Source organism: Mizuhopecten yessoensis, unplaced genomic scaffold (genome assembly GCF_002113885.1).
Source record: "Mizuhopecten yessoensis strain PY_sf001 unplaced genomic scaffold, ASM211388v2 scaffold10765, whole genome shotgun sequence".
Taxonomy (NCBI): Eukaryota; Metazoa; Mollusca; class Bivalvia; order Pectinida; family Pectinidae; genus Mizuhopecten; species Mizuhopecten yessoensis.
Genome location: NW_018408710.1, coordinates 1,038,581 through 1,055,609, shown reverse-complemented (window position 1 = coordinate 1,055,609; position 17,029 = coordinate 1,038,581). Strand labels below are relative to the sequence as shown.

At 37.1% G+C, this 17,029-nt stretch overlaps 1 protein-coding gene across 2 annotated transcripts in view; it reads left to right on the top strand.

The window, feature by feature from the left end:
* The window catches only part of LOC110462249, an 89,532-nt gene that overhangs the window by 29,214 nt on the left and 43,289 nt on the right, over positions 1-17,029 (top strand). For both annotated transcript variants that reach the window (XM_021516134.1, XM_021516135.1), the window contains 10 exons: positions 1,150-1,314; positions 1,908-2,004; positions 2,265-2,276; positions 4,568-4,732; positions 8,004-8,060; positions 11,114-11,164; positions 13,504-14,090; positions 15,469-15,659; positions 16,082-16,198; positions 16,460-16,601. In XM_021516134.1, coding sequence (XP_021371809.1) covers positions 1,150-1,314; positions 1,908-2,004; positions 2,265-2,276; positions 4,568-4,732; positions 8,004-8,060; positions 11,114-11,164; positions 13,504-14,090; positions 15,469-15,659; positions 16,082-16,198; positions 16,460-16,601 — 1,584 coding nt within the window. The remainder of the gene's footprint in view (positions 1-1,149; positions 1,315-1,907; positions 2,005-2,264; positions 2,277-4,567; positions 4,733-8,003; positions 8,061-11,113; positions 11,165-13,503; positions 14,091-15,468; positions 15,660-16,081; positions 16,199-16,459; positions 16,602-17,029) is intronic.

Genomic DNA, 17,029 nt, shown 5'->3' with positions numbered 1-17,029 from the left:
TGAACTTGACAGACAAAGATATTATATTTAATATTAAGTACACAAACAAATCTCAGAACAGCCGAAGTAAAAGAGTGACACAGATTAAATCAAGATATATTTTTGAACAAAATATCATTTCATATTCAGGTTGTGGTACAGATTTTTATGATGTTTTGCTTGACCAATTGTAATATTTTGGCTACACCAAAGGACTAGGGGCCATAAGGGTCATTTCGGCCTCATCAGGGATTTGGAATTAGTGGTTATATTCGTAATCTGGAATAAATGAAGTACGCAAATATGAAATTTCAACTTCATTTGACACTGGTTTAGGAGATATGGCACTACAGAGACACAAAACCGTATTTTCATAACAGAATGCATGAATATTGTCTGTTGTGCGCTATTTGGTTGAAAATCTGCCATTTTGAAGGAAATTACCTAAACACTCATCAATTTTTGAAAGCCTCGGCATGAAACAAACAAATTAATATTTGACATGCTTAAATATTGTCATACCTGTGTTCATTCTTGGAAAGGACCTTTTGTTTGTTGCATGCGAAGGCTTTCATTTCTGCGTATTAACTGTAAAAAAAATCACCATATTTTCTTTTTTGCATAGCAATCAATTTTGATGGTATGGTAGGGCATTTAGGCATGTGCACTGGAAATAATCTAACCATAAAAGATAGCCCCATTTAACCAATATGATTTTTATAACAGAAATTGGTAAATAAATTCAAGATTTAATTTTTACTTGTAATGAGGCCAAAAATGACCCATAATGCTCTAAGTCCTTTTAGCCCTTTGACTCCCAGTGTCATATATGGCCACACATATTTACCAGTATTTCACACATTATCATACATTTTGTATTATGTCAGATTCCCCCTTTTGTGGGAAAATCCAACAAAACAAAAAAATTCTCCTTAGTAAATGACTTCGTCCTTTGGTTGTTGTAATGGACCCGGAAGGTTGCCCCTATTGGTGCTTGAAATGACAGAAAAGAATGCACAATTTTGTTTCTGTAAGGGAGTATAAGAATGCCCTTATTGGTTGTTGTTATGAACCTATAAGAACACCCCGTTATTTCTTACATTTGACCTATCAAAATCCTGAACTGATTGTATTAATGGACCTATAAAAATGCCACTGTTGTTTTAACAGGTAATGAAATGCCCAAAGCGGACTCCTGATGGTGGGCCAGTTATCTCCCTTGAGCGCACGGAGCGTCCTGATGCCCTTGCTGTAGTATGGATGGCCATTGATACACCAGATTATCCTATATCTGGTTATCTCATCTTCCTGGACGACGTCCAGTGTGGCAGTAGGGTAAGTGGACATCTGTTTACTCTGTAGGAGTTTTACCATAATAGTAGCAGGAAACGTTTACTGTAAAGGAGTGAAACAGATATTAGGGGCTTATTCTGGAATTTGGTTGTACAATGTATAAACAAAAGGGATTACTATTTTTATCTGTCGTATAAAAAGTTTGAAAAGAAATTGCAGTGGGCTCAATCCAAAGGATGGACAAATAAAATTGATAATAATTAATAATCTTCAAGAACACTTTCCACCAGGGTCTTTTTTTTAAAGTCTTTTTTTTTTGCATAGCAAAAAGTTATCACAAATCTATCATGCCGTAATTTATTTCAACAGGAGAAAAAAACTTTTAAACCTAAAGCTATGTGAAGGGATTCAAAATAATCGACCAAAGACAACAAAAATGTAAATTTTCGGGTAATTTCTAAAAGTAACATTTTCATTAAAGGCTCATTAAGGTAATCAGAATTTGAAAAGCTGGGCCTAGATAATGAAGCAGGAAATATCTATTTCTAATTCTACTTAAAAGCATAAAAACTATTGAAGTTGTTTTATAAACATTTCTATCGTAATATTTGTAACGTTTGACCGTCCCATTACAGCTGGTGCCTAGCCCAGACAGTGACCGATGTAAGGTTGTGATCGGAGGCTGTACCCTGAGACAGATCCACAGTATATATGTGAAAGCCCTCCCTCATGGTCAGTATCCTAGCTTCACAGCCCGTCACCATTGTCTCACAAATTGAAATTATTGTTAAACGTATAAAATAGATTCGGTTTATATAATGTTACATAGACTTGTTACTGAATTCAGTTAACGAGAAAAAAACCCATAAAAATAAGCTGTACCATCATGTAAATAATATTTTATATAAATCAGCTTTTTCGTATCAGTAGAATGTGAAATACCTTACCTTAATGCTTTTTTTAAGTGTTTTTTTTTCTTTTTTTTCCCTAAGGAGCTACCAATGGTAAGTTTTGCATGTTGTGTTCGTTTGTTCACTAGTAAAATATGTCTGGCATGCCCATTTTAGTTTCAAGTGGTCATCTTTTTTGTTCTAAACATTTACTAAGTTATTTTTCTGATTAGATACTTAATCTTGTGAGAATGTATTGATTGATGAAATCTTTCATTCTGTTACAGATTGTGTGAATTAAAAACTGATTGTTTTCTTCAATATATCAAATTTCAGACGAAGTCATACCATTTGGGTTTCTGTGTGCATCAAAACCCACAGATATTAAAAATAAATACAGTAAGGTTTTTATTGGCCGAGTTTCAGAATGGCTTTGAGTGTTGCGATGAATTCAGGTTATGCTTAAAGGACAGTCGGGAAAATAAAACAGTTTGTTTAAAAGTCCAGCTTTTCGCTAGCCAATGCCAACAAATTATTTTCGCAAAAATGAATAGTTTCACAATGGATGTGAGTTTTCAATTTTTGAAGGTGTCAAAACGCCATCAAACCTAGAAAAACCACACAGTGAGAATGGTGAGATGGTGTTTTGTGAGGACACCGAGGGTAAGCTATTTGTCTGTGTCAATTGCTAAGGATGTGTAGCAAGTTTAGATCTCCTAGAATTCCACTTATAGACAAACTGATTAAAATCATCTGTTACATGGTTCCGTTAACTTCATGCTTCCCCTGAAGTTTGTTCATGCGTAATACAAAGTTAATGGCGCCATGCAACAGACGGTTTTAATCAGGTTGTCTATTATATACACAGTGAATAAGGTATTGGACCAGAAATGAGTGTGTTTTGCTAAGAAGTTTGTGTAGGTAGATTGTTTTTATCTGAAGTCATCTTATTCGTCCCTATGTAACACTGGTTGCTACTTTCATTTCCATTGTGTACTATATCATCATCCAATCAGCAGTGAGGTTTAGAATGTTGGAGAGGATGGGGAGGGTAAGCCTCTATATGTTGTTGGCTCCTTGTGATAGACCTCTAGACCTCCACACAGGATAATTGCATTAAAAGTTGTGTATCTCTGTGTTCTTGGTAAAAAAGTTTATTGTGCATTCATTTTTCATTTTATTGTGTTGCCCCGACGAACATCAAGTTTTGGGTTTAAGTTAGTTTCACTGAAAGAATAAGTGCTAGACCAACCAAACTTGGACGATAGACGCATCTTAGGTAGTACATTTCAACCCATACATCAAATGCTGGATGCGGCCTACCTTTCATGGTCCATTGACAGCATCTCCACCAACATTAAGTTTTTGCGTTTCAGTTAGATTCTCTGATATGTGCATTGATGGTCAAAGCGGGGCACAGGCGAGACATATCAATCCAAATGGCTTGTTTAGTCAAGAGTACCGTGTTTAAAGTGATAAGTAATATATTCTTTGTTGAAAACAATCTTTCCGATATTGTCTATTTTCAAGGTTATAACTTGCTACATTACTTAAATTGTTCATCTGAGGTGAGCTAGTCATATTCCCGCTGTAGTTAGGATTATTGAAGCATTGGCTTGTAGTCGACCAGGTAGTTGTGATGTTTATACAACAATCATCATACTGCCACCAGTGGTTGAGCAAAATAGTTGCAGTATAAAGGGGTTTGTCAAACCCTTTCAACACTTTAGACTATAATGGACTCATCCATATTGGTAATGCTTGGTAGAATCTACTAAATTTACATAGGGGTGAAAGGGTTTAGGGAGACATATAAAGGAATTCTCAAAATAAATGGAACATTGGACCTTAAAAATATATGTGTAATTTAAGCAAAGTGTCAAATGAAATCAATATCATGATTATCAAGGTATTACTGTATATACCCTGGAGATAAGACTGTTAGTGCTTGCCAAGAAATACATTGTTATTTTGATGTAATAAAAACAATGGATTAGATTTATATCCTGACCTCAAATTTGCATAGGAATAAAAAGCTTACTATTATTGTGTTGTATCTTTATAATGTATATATTTAAACTTTTCAAGGACTTAAGAACAAAAAATATAAAAAAGGTAGACAGACTTACAAATGCAATTTGTTTGCTTGCTGCAACAGTTGAATTATTTGTTCTTTTAAGAACTTGCTATTGTGTTGCTGATTATTGAGTATTGGAAGAATTCAACATTGATGATACATAAGATGGAGTGTAATTGTATGACATTGTCTCGCTCCCATTTACCAAAAATATATTGAATATCTTCGGAGTGTCATTTTCCAGTATGTTTGTCTGACAAACTAACCTTGACCAACATTATAATTTTACCTTTGACCTTCAGCCATGTTTTATATTGTTTGTTACCAGTTGACATAGATCATGCTAAAACCTCCAACCTCCTGGAGGTCACCTTGCCCTTGGACTTTGAGCAGGTGGAGCTCCCGCCAGAGGAGGAACGCATGGATGAGCCGGAATTCTACAAGGAGTACATTGAGATAGCGGAAGGGGCCGGCCAGCTCCCCACCATGGACGGTAAGGGCAGGTGTTGTTGTAGAAAGGGGCGGTAGAGGCAATTACTGACTATTGATTGGTGTGGGTTATATGAACTGTATATATATACAGAATGTTACATAACATTCGTAATTTTAAAAATAATTTCAAACACAGCTGAGTCTTTAAAGGTCAAGTCTAAAAAACTCTGATCATAGTACTGTTTTCAAACTCATTTAATAGCAAAAACATTCAACTTTATCTGGACAAAAAAACAGTTAATAAAGTTCAATTTGTTTTATTGACATAGAAATGTTCCCACTGTTTTGACCAATAGCAGCATCTTTAGGTTTTATTACACGTGTGTGATACCATATTTATGACATGGCCTTATGACATACTGAAATGGGACAGTTATATGAACAATGAATTGGTATAGGTGTATATAAAATATATATGTTTGTATTTAGATTGGTGGTTGTCATGTACGTTTGTTGCTAGTCGTGGAACACTTGTATTATCACTATAGCCGCTACATGTATAATATATTCCTAAATACGCTGTTTACATTTGCATGATTTTAATGGCACTTATTATTTAATTTTCAGGTTTTTTTGATACATTGTTATTTTTTTTTACATGAATACTGAATTATTTTGTTGCTTTATTTTAGAGAGAATCACCTGAGATATACATGTATTATTGTCTTTACACTCAATCATCATAATACTGGTTCTGATATACCAACAAAAAGTCTTTACTATTGACAATACAGAATTATTAAGTGGGTCAAATGTTGCTTCCCTGTATACTACTCATCCTTTTAAAATAAGTCTGTTCTTCCTACAATCTGGTCATAAATATTACAAAATGATATCTTGAGAGAGACGTTCTAGTTTCTAGTTTTGTGTGATTTATAATAACTAAATGTTGATAACCCCTACAGAAGAAAATTTAAGCCAGTGCAGCGATGATAGAGCTGATGAACTGGAGTTTCTGTATAAGTTTGGTAACTATTACCTGTCCAGTTGTCTCCCCTTGTTTTGATATTGTGACATATTGTAGTCAAGGTGATCAACTACAAGTATAATGGTGACCTTGAACAGCTCAAGGTCATTCCATGTGAACCATTTCTGGTGTTGGGGAGTAAAGCATGTTGTTACTATGTCACATTTAATGTGTAAACAAAGATTACCTGCACTTATTTTGTTTATGTTTTTATATTTTTGCAATATTAGATAAGTCATTATTTATTGTTGACATTTCGAAACTTTACTGTATTTTGAGGAAGTGTGTGAAAAAGAAGCTATGCAGTTATCATCTGTCAACTTTAATGTTTAAGTTAACTGGTAACTTGTCAAGCCGTACACTACACTATCATTATCAAGTATATTTCTATCAAGTTTACTGACTTTTATAGATTTATTCATAAAAATCAGAAAATTTGTTATTAATTAATGTTGGATATAACAGAATGTCTTTAAAGGACTCGCACAACTAAATCATTTACTATATGTTTTTACTTAGCTTTTGAACTAATAGCGTTAACATTTGAAGTTCAACACTAGTGATAACTGTTTAGATTCAAAGATACATACCTGACAAAGGCTTCAAAAGGCATTTTTTGGCAGGTTTAGTGGCAAATTAAAGTGCTACATTTACAGACAGCCAAACTGGTGAAACAGGTCGGGAACACCCCCTGACTTTTGACCCCATATAAATCCGCCATCACATATTAAAACAAACTTAAACTATACATTTTTCCAAAGTAAGATATCTGTAGATTTCATTCATTAAAAAATGTCTCAACATTAACTCATTAAAATTACTCAGAGGCACTGTATTTAACCAGAACAAATTGTATGTAAGGTTTACAATCGTATAAAACACTTGCTGCTTGGCTGATTTAGTTGTGTGAGTCCTTAAAGCAAGGGTAGGTAAAGTGATATTTTGTCTCTATGCTGCAATGTGTCCTTAGAATTAGGTGTTATTAGTCAAGTTTCAGAATGTTCTTAAAGTAAGGTGTCAGAAAAGTCAAGTTCACAGTGTTTCCTTCTCACATATATATTATTTTACTGTGTAATTATGTAATAAGTGTTTCATTTGTGATGTAGTATTGAACACTTTTTGCATGGGTTTGGTTTTATATGCAATTCTTGGCAAAAGGGAAATAGTTGGTAAAAGGGAGCATGCTACAACAATCTGCTGCTCTGTTGATACAGTAGATTTCACTTAACTCATTCACCCCTGAAAATTTATAATGAACTATTCCAACCTTTGAATTGGAAAGGTTCAAATGTGTCTTCAGGGGTGAATAAGTTAATATCATTTTCCATTTGTCAGTGGAAAACGTGATATTAAGCAGAATGTGACATAAAGTGACGTTATATTAAGTGTTATGTACTGTATAGACGATGCTAGATTCTTATTTAAACTAAATGTATGTAGTGGATCAAATATTATAATGGGGCTAGTTTGCCTTACCTGCATAGAGACTCACATTTGTTCAGTCTAGAGACTTAGTAAATAAAATCAATTTTAAGATAAGAGTCCAGGAAGTAAATAATATCAATTTTAAGTTAAGAGTCCAGTAAGAGTCTACGTTATTGTAGTCTGTAGTGATGAAGTCTGCGTATATATAAGGAATGTCGTGGGTAGGTCAAGAAATTTGGAAGAAAGAGATATAACGGCAATGTGTTTAACTTAAAAGAGCAGTGTTACCTATGGGTAGGTATCTAGGGTCTGCTACACATGCTGGTTCACATATACTCAAGTAGGCTAGAGGTATGTATAGCCCTGTACAAATGACAAGTAGGCTAAAGGTATTTATAACCCTGTACAAATGACAAGTAGGCCAGAGGTATAGCCCTGTACGAATGACAAGTAGGCTAGAGGTATGTATAGCCCTGTACAAATGACAAGTAGGCCAGAGGTATGTATAGCCCTGTACAACTGACAAGTAGGCTAGAGGTATGTATAGCCCTGTACAAATGACAAGTAGGCCAGAGGTATGGATAGCCCTGTACAACTGACAAGTAGGCTAGAGGGATAGCCCTGTACAACTGACAAGTAGGCTAGAGGGATAGCCCTGTACAACTGACAAGTAGGCTAGAGGGATAGCCCTGTACAACTGACAAGTAGGCTAGAGGGATGTATAGCCCTGTACAAATGACAAGTAGGCTAGAGGTATGTATAGCCCCGTACAAATGACAAGTAGGCTAGAGGTATAGCCCTGTACAAATAACAAGTAGGCTAGAGGTATAGCCCTGTACAAATGACACATGTTGTACATATAATGGCTTCTATCTAACAGATCACAAACGGGATAGGAGTCCAGAAAATTTGGAATTAGAGAAAGCAAGATACAAAGGTAATTACCCATGTTGTTGTCAATTTCTATGAAATAAATATCCAATTTCAAGGTCAGTTTTATGAGTTCAAGGTTATTCACTCATAATCCACTTCAACAATGTTCAGAGTTACAAATTGGTTTAATAAAACATTTGAAGGTTTTAAAGTCAAATCCATTGGTATGTTACGCAAGGATGATAATTAAAGTATATCACCATCAATAAAATGAATTAATTGGTCATTTTTCTGTTTAATGTGTACTTGTGTCTCAGTCATACATATATGTTATCTAGATTAATGTTACTGGGGACTAACATGTGTAAACTTTTATATTTAACAATACAATTTTTTAGTATTGCTTCAATTTGGATGTCATTGATAAGTTTCATGCTCCCCATCCTTCTCGGGACTGCTGATAGGTTTCAGAGTTCTACGTGTATACATCCCATAAGAAATTAATTATTTATAAATCTTGCAATTCTTTTGTCATTCTTTATTGGTTTGCTTTTTGTGTGGCCTCAGAGGGTGTCAGAGCCCTGAAGAAGCCAGGTATGCCAGCAGATTACAGCCACACTCCGGAGCGGGACTTGCACAAACAGAACGTCCCTAGTCGCCAAGCTACCCCCGCCAGATCCGGTATGAGTGAAGGCATTGATAGGCGTGACTCCAGCCTGTCTTCAGGAAGACGTCAGTTCTCATCTCAACGGCAAAGTGTTTACCATGATGATGAACAGAGCTCTCCTGTGCCTCCATACGGAGGCAGTCGTTATGCTTCTCCAGACATTGGAAGATCAGGCTCACAGAGTACCCTAAGGAGACCTTCCGTTCGCTCCCCAGGGCCTATGGACCACAGTAATGGACCAAAGGCCAGAGGCTACAAACTCTCTTTTAAAATGATGGGCACCGTGGCTGCTGCACTGCGGGTTCCCGAGTTTGATATGAGAGAACAGCACGTTAAGTCACACATCACATTCAAAGTAGTAGCTAATACCATGAGAAGGTTCATCATGCAGGAAAATATTTTAAAGAAGGGAATTTGTCAAGGCTTGTATGTCCAAAAATTCAAATTTGATTGGAAGAAATTCAAAAATTTTATCAAAGTCACTGAAGCTTTTAAAGAACCTGAGAAAACAACAAAAATGTTTGAGATTCAGGCTCCTTCTATGCAGAAGCCCATGAGTGGGGGAGGGCTGTCACGCCGGGCGTCGTCTCGGGTACGGTCTGGGGGCAGGAATGACCAAGATCGGGGATATGAGGATCAGGAACCACGCTACCCAGAGAGGGGCATCCGTAGTGGTCAACGGAGAGATGAATATGTCCACCAGCAATCACGGTCTATGGACAGTCTTAGTCCTGACCGTGACAGGCTGTATCCTAGCAACCAAAACATTGAAGTAGAGAGAAGGTCAAGGCAATTTTCACATCATTCAAGGTCATTTGATGGGTTCAGCCCAGACAGGATAAGAGGTCAGTCAGGTCATGATAGTTACCATGAGAACAGTCCAAGGTCAAGGTCTCATCATACACCAAGATCAGGACAACAGTCTGGAAGAGACATGGGTCGAATGTATTCTCAAGAGTATGGACCCCAGGAGAGTTATCGGAGACAGGGAACAGGTCGTACTGTAGAGTTTGAGCCTGACACCTATAGGGACCAGGATGCATTTGATGGCCGCGACACGGGGTACTGGGGTATGGAGGACGCTGACTCAGATTACTATGATAACACACCTTTCCCACCCAACAGTGGCAGGAGTAGACATGACCCAGGGTTAGAGTTCCGGCGGAGACGATTAAAGCACCAGAGTCCAAGATCAGAGGCCGACGGCAGATATGACAGATTCCAGGACAGCAGTCCAGAAGATTACAGGAGATCTACCTACCATCGACCTCGTGGCCCGAACATCCCAGGTCAGGCTCATGGGGCCATTACCATGAAGGAGTTTAACAGGATGACGGAAGAACAGCAGGAGGAATTGGAAAGGAAGAAGTTATTTTCTAAAATCTATGGAGACAAGTTTCCGGAGAGCCTGGCAATGAAGTCCCTGCAGGCATATGGTCCGATGCTGAGGAACCAGCTCCTGGATGAAGCCATTGCTGTGGAAGGTATACTGAGAATTAGATGTTAAGGGTCGGTGTTGTGTCACATGGGCCGAGCATGCCGCACTGGTGTGTGAACGGAACAAACGGAACATACAAAAACATTTACCACTCTGTTTCTCACAGGCATAATGAGCATGCATTTGTAGTGTCACTTCAGCAGCGCGCAGAGCATGGTATACAGGTAAAATTGATGGAAGTCTTTCAAGGAACATTCACCATCACTCTGACATATTAAGCATGTTTAAGTCAATGTTGTGTGACCTGAGTGAGGAGGTACACAGATCTGTAACCAGGACTGACAAAAGTCTTCCACTGACTGTCATACATCACAATGTTTATGATGAGCTTTTGTTTATGCAACTAAAGTCATTATTATTTTATCATATTTTCCACTGAATCTGATTTTTTCCACTTCATTCACAGTCACTTTTCAAATTCACATCAATGTTTTTCTCTGTGGAATGTTCGCCTTCACCATCACTCCTGTTGGCCTTGTTACAAATCTTTTCTCTTTAGCCTCTGGATGTACTTGATTTAGGGTTTTGTAGGTGTTTGTTTTTAAACACCAAAAAAAAATGAATCAAGGAGATACTATGTACGGTACTGCTAACAGTTTGTATGTCCTCCGAATGGCCATTTTCCTTGTTGATTGAGTACACCACATCTCTGTAGGGGCATTCTTGTGTCACTCTGGCATCCTCTTCACCCGTTGTTAAAGTCTCACAACTATAGTTTTCAGGTTTATTGACATGATTTCACATCAAACATGTTACATGTATGCTGAAGCTTAATCACATGACAGTGTTATATAACTGTTTGAATTCAAATATGTTTTTTTTAAAATCTTTTGCTGTACACAGGTTGTGAAATTAATATACTATTTTCAATATGTTTGTAATTCATGTTTAAAAAAAAGTTTAACTGTAACGTCGTTACACTCTATAGAGCAAACTGAATTGTTTGTTCCAGTAGAAAGTACAACATCTTATTTAACGACATCAACATCAACATCAACGTCTGGTGAGTCGGGTGTTACATATTGAACAAAATCATTTCTCGCCTTTTGCTTTTTTATATTTTATTTTTACAGAAAATTTAATTTCACCTTGCAATGCCTATGTAATAAACAGATTAATATTTGATATTTTTCAGCACCATGACAAATGCAATGATTTTTTTATTTTATTTTTATTTATTATTTATTTATAATGCTTTGAGCTAATATTTTCGATTGCATACGTTTAATTAGTTTTAACTCATTAATAATAATAATCATCACTTGTATGCAAGCCTTCCTGGGATATAAACAGAACCCTGAATCCTTTGAAGTTTCAAAATATAAGTTCGATACTCTCTTACTATTTTTTGTTGTTGTGTTATGTTATTCTGATCTCTTATCAAAAAGATACATCCTTAAATGACTTTAGCTTGTTAGGATGTTAAACCCTATTAACCAAACCAAAAGTTATCAAAAAGATTTCCAAATCAGGAAATTGTGTAAACTGTCTAGTAAAAATATATATCAACAAAATACCAGGTAACATACTGCCTTAAGGCTATGGTAGTTTTATATTTGATATGGTGCTATCAGATTTTGACTATTCCGTCTATTTGTATTGCAGAGTTATCTGCTCTTGTGAGCAGGTATTGATTGTTATGTCATTAGTATGTGTGAGAAAATTACGTCGTTTTCTCAAAAAATTATGACGTTACTCTCACAAACAAATGACTTAACAATCAATACCTACTCACAAGAGCAGATAACTGTGCAATACGAAAAGACAGAATATCCTTTTGAAAGTTTGATAACTTAAAAACAACAGTAGCTGCAATAAAAAAAATCCCCCCAGATTTTAAAAATTAATTTGACATGGTTATACAGTTAAATAAACTCAAGGTTAGAAAATAATATTTGAAACAGTTAGCCATAAAAAATGCAGGTTGGTCACTGTATAGACAATAATCAGTCTCTAAAGACAATTGGTTGTTAAAAATACATTCTACCATTACAGCAAGCGTTTCAATCAATTTAAAGGAAATTTATACAATTTAAAGGAAATTTATACAATTTACAGAAATTATCATTTAATTACGATGAAGCATTCTGATTAAAATAATTTTTCATATAAGCTCAACAAGAAATTTCAAAAAGGGGAAAAAGATGTTTAAATGTCAGTGTAAAATATTTTTCAAAGCAAGTGACAAGAGGTTGATATTCCTATTTAGATGGACCATATGCCTGTCCTATTTTTTTTTTTACAAAATCTATGTTTATTTTATATCCTAGTTTTGTTTAGATGTGAAAAAATGTATGATTTTTTTTTTTTTTTGTCAAATACTGCATGTCATTTATTTGACATCATGTTTATACGCTTATTAATGTTTGACATTTTAGATATTAGGACATTGTCTTTTATTATCATAATTTAGAAAAAAAATATTCTAAATTTCAATATTTTACACCATTGTTTTTATTCCATATGACAGACTTTTTATTTGAAAACCGCTGGTACAGAATTGATAATGATGTATATCCATAAGGTACCAGGAGCTCTATTATTGATACTTAATGTTGTGGGATTGGGGCAGGGCCACACAAGATATGTACCCTATTAGACCACAAATAAACCCCACCCCTAGTGAAAAAGCATTGCCCAATGGTAGGGAAGGGGCTTATTTGCGAGTATAAGATTTTGCAAGTTCACAAATGTCCGCCATCTTGAATATACCACCATTTTGATTTATGCCCACACTACATATCACAGACTTATAGTTGCTCATGTTGTAAAAATAACAACTAACAGGCAGAAGATTTAATAACGGTCACCACATGTTGATTAGTGGGGTATTTGATTTAATGTTTAAGGGCTGAGGATATTATATAGGTAGTGAACAACACATTAATAGATTGTAGAGTGCAACTCTGTACAAATGCTGATACAATAACATATTGTGATCCCCCCCCCTTATATAAGTCTCTGAATTTGCAACTTTAGTCAAATAAGGAACTGTTTTTGAATCCACTAATTATGTCTTTTGTTTGCTATAGGTACTAGGGTTTTGTTTGTTTATGTATTGTTGTATGATCCTTTTACATTTTCAGTCATTTCGAGTCCATGTTTCGCAGTTTTTCCAGACCGGGAGGCTTTTAATAATATACATGTTAACAGTAAGGTTTCAAAACAAATGATGTGCATGTATTTGTTTGAAGGAGATTTGTTTTCATTTTAGAGAAGATCACCAAATTGTGCAGAAGATATGTTGTTTAAATGATAATTATACTGTTCTAAGTAAGGGAGTTTGCTGGAGGGTCAGTATGAAGTAACACTGTTTTGACTCATAATTTTTTCGTTACATAGACCAGAGTGTAGGAACGGACACACCTCAGAGGTCACCCCGCCAGCAGAGGAAGCCGAGGTATGATTACAATGAGGAAGGCATCGAGTACAATAAATACCGGAAGGGCATCCCTCACCGCTCCGTGTCAGACAGCAATGAGAGTGAGGATGGCACCACCGATGAGGAATCGGATGATGAAGAATCAAGCTCGGATAGCACAGACAGCCAGTCCAGGGCCTCGATCCCCAGTCAGAGCAACCATCTCAGCTTTGATGCTTCTAAGTCTTTTGCTGACAATGACAAGTCAATAAAACGCAGCAAGGGGTCCCGCGCTAGTTCTCGTATGAGCAATCAAACGACTCCGAAGGAAGTTATGGTTGAACAAGGTGAGCTTCAGATGTCGAGAGCCCCAACAACAGCAGTAGAACCTCATTCTGGATATGCTCCTATGGAGATTGGAAAGAGACAGAATAAGACAGCCATTATACAGGTGCAGCAGTCCGTCCAGCTGGATGAAGCACGACTTGGAGACTTGAACGTGACGGAGCGAAGGGTGGCTGTTGCTGCAGACAATAAGGAGCTGCTTAGGACAGTGGATGATGGAGTGGTTAGTAGATGTCTGCCTGGGACCAGGTGTACATATTCAGACTGTCGCTTAGCTTACAGTCCTTTTGTCAGTCCTTAGAGAATGTCCCTGGTGTCAACCCTGTTATAGAGAATGTCCCTGGTGTCATCCCTGTTTTAGAGAATGTCCCTGGTGTCAACCCTATTATAGAGAATGTCCCTGGTGTCAACCCTGTTTTAGAGAATACACCTGGTCTCATCTCTGTTTTAGAGAATGCACCTGGTGTCATCCCTGTTTTAGAGAATGCACCTGGTGTCATCCCTGTTTTAGAGAATACACCTGGTGTCATCCCTGTTATAGAGAATGCACCTGGTGTCATCCCTGTTATAGAGAATGTCCCTGGTGTCATCCCTGTTTTAGAGAATGTCCCTGGTGTCAACCCTGTTATAGAGAATGCACCTGGTGTCATCCCTGTTATAGAGAATGTCCCTTGTGTCATCCCTGTTATAGAGAATGTCCCTGGTGTCATCCCTGTTTTAGAGAATGCACCTGGTGTCATCCCTGTTTTAGAGAATACACCTGGTGTCATCCCTGTTATAGAGAATGCACCTGGTGTCATCCCTGTTATAGAGAATGTCCCTGGTGTCATCCCTGTTTTAGAGAATGTCCCTGGTGTCAACCCTGTTATAGAGAATGCACCTGGTGTCATCCCTGTTATAGAGAATGTCCCTTGTGTCATCCCTGTTATAGAGAATGTCCCTGGTGTCATCCCTGTTTTAGAGAATGCACCTGGTGTCATCCCTGTTTTAGAGAATACACCTGGTGTCATCCCTGTTATAGAGAATGCATCTGGTGTCATCCCTGTTATAGAGAATGCACCTGGTGTCATCCCTGTTATAGAGAATACACCTGGTACAGGGCTTGTATAGGCCTTGAAAAGACCCTGAAAACAAATGGATTGGCCTGAAAAGCCATAAATAAATTAATAGGCTCTTAAATCCCCTAAATTTGACAATATTATCCTGAAATGTTCAAAATGAGCCTTGAATTTGACTAAATGATCATTAAACTACGATTTTATGTTTATTATGCTGGTTTTGTGGTGTTATTCTCATAAAAATTAATTCAGAAAATACCGGAAATTATAATATTTGTTACCAGTTAATTTTTAAGTGGTTAGAATTCCAACCAGTATCAGATTTTTGTAATGTTTAGTGTACGTATGATGAGTATAGAGGCATTCAGGTTAAACATCAGGGTCTCTTTATCCCAAGCATATGCAAATAGTGGGAGATTTAGGCCTTAAAAAAGCCTTGAATTTTACAGCAAAATTTCTGTATGGACCCTGCTGGTGTCCCCTGTTTTAAAGAATGTACCCTGAGTGAATCTTGTTATATAGAATTATTTCATTCACTTTCAGCTTATCAAGAAAGCCCATGAGCAGAACACCCTTCCTCCCCCAGCCATCAAGGTCAGCTCCAAGGGTAAGACAGGGGTGAAGGTTGAGTGGCTGCTCCAGGATGAAGTACTACCAGACTACACCCTCCTGTTGTATGTGGTCAACATCGTCGGCCAGAAGTTTGGGTCTGAGTTCAGGAAGAGTGACCACAGGTATATCCTGTTTTACTTATTGTACAATAGTCATTAACATGTGTTTTTGATAACCTAAACAAGTATACTTTGTAGTTGCCATAATTTACCTTACACGGAAAGGACACCAGTGTAACAGACCAAACATGCTGCTGGTATTATGTACACAATGGTGATTTCAATCTCAGAATCAGAGACGTCTACAAAACTTCTGTTCTCCAAAATCACCATTTATTGTAATCAGGTTTCACTTTATACAGAGTTGTGGCCCATTGTTTTGTCAAGCATAATGACTGGAGGTAATAATTCCTGTGAATTATATATCATTCTGTCCAGTTTTGACAATGGATTTTATGATATAAGACTAATCTATATGTATTTAAATGTCATGTGGTATGCACTTAGACAGACAAAAAAATGATTCCCTGTATTTTGTCTTTCAGTTTCGACTGTAACATCGTGGAGGGGGACAAACAGATTCGAGCCCAGCAGCATTGTTGGAATGTGCAGGACTCTCAGGAGAAGTCCATATTTGGTCTGATGCCAGGCATGACCTACAGGTAAATATTAGTGATTTATGGTACACAGGTACAGTTGTCTTCTGTTGTGATTTTGAGTATTTCATGTTATACGGAAATAATCAATTTAGGATATTACGTCCAGAACGTATTAAACCGATGCAGGTTTATAACAAATGTTCAGTCATTAACTATAACCTGTAATGAATTTTTAACAGTTTATATTTTGATAAAAATAACCTGGATTGCTTCCTTTTAAAAGGATAAAATCATTATATTGATGACTTGGAATTTTGTTTTCAGAATCTTTGTAATTGCCAACTACAACACACTAAAAGGAAACCAGCCATATGAGGTCCAGACCACATCATCTGTGATATATTACACCACCATGGGTCCCCCTAGTGCCCCTCGCCTAAGGGTCTGTAGTGTAGACCTGTACGAGGTAGGTTATTACTGTTATACAACATTACTACACCATGGGTCCCCCTAGTGCCCCTCGCCTAAGGGTCTGTAGTGAAGACCTGTACGAGGTAGGTTATTACTGTAATACAATATGTACTACACCATGGATCCCCCTAGTGCCCCTCGCCTATGGATCTGTAGTGTAGACCTGTACGAGGTAGGTTATTACTGTTATACAACATTACTACACCATGGGTCCCCCTAGTGCCCCTCGCCTAAGGGTCTGTAGTGAAGACCTGTACGAGGTAGGTTATTACTGTAATACAATATGTACTACACCATGGATCCCCCTAGTGCCCCTCGCCTATGGATCTGTAGTGTAGACCTGTACGAGGTAGGTTATTACTGTTATACAACATTACTACACCATGGGTCCCCCTAGTGCCCCTCGCCTAAGGGTCTGTAGTG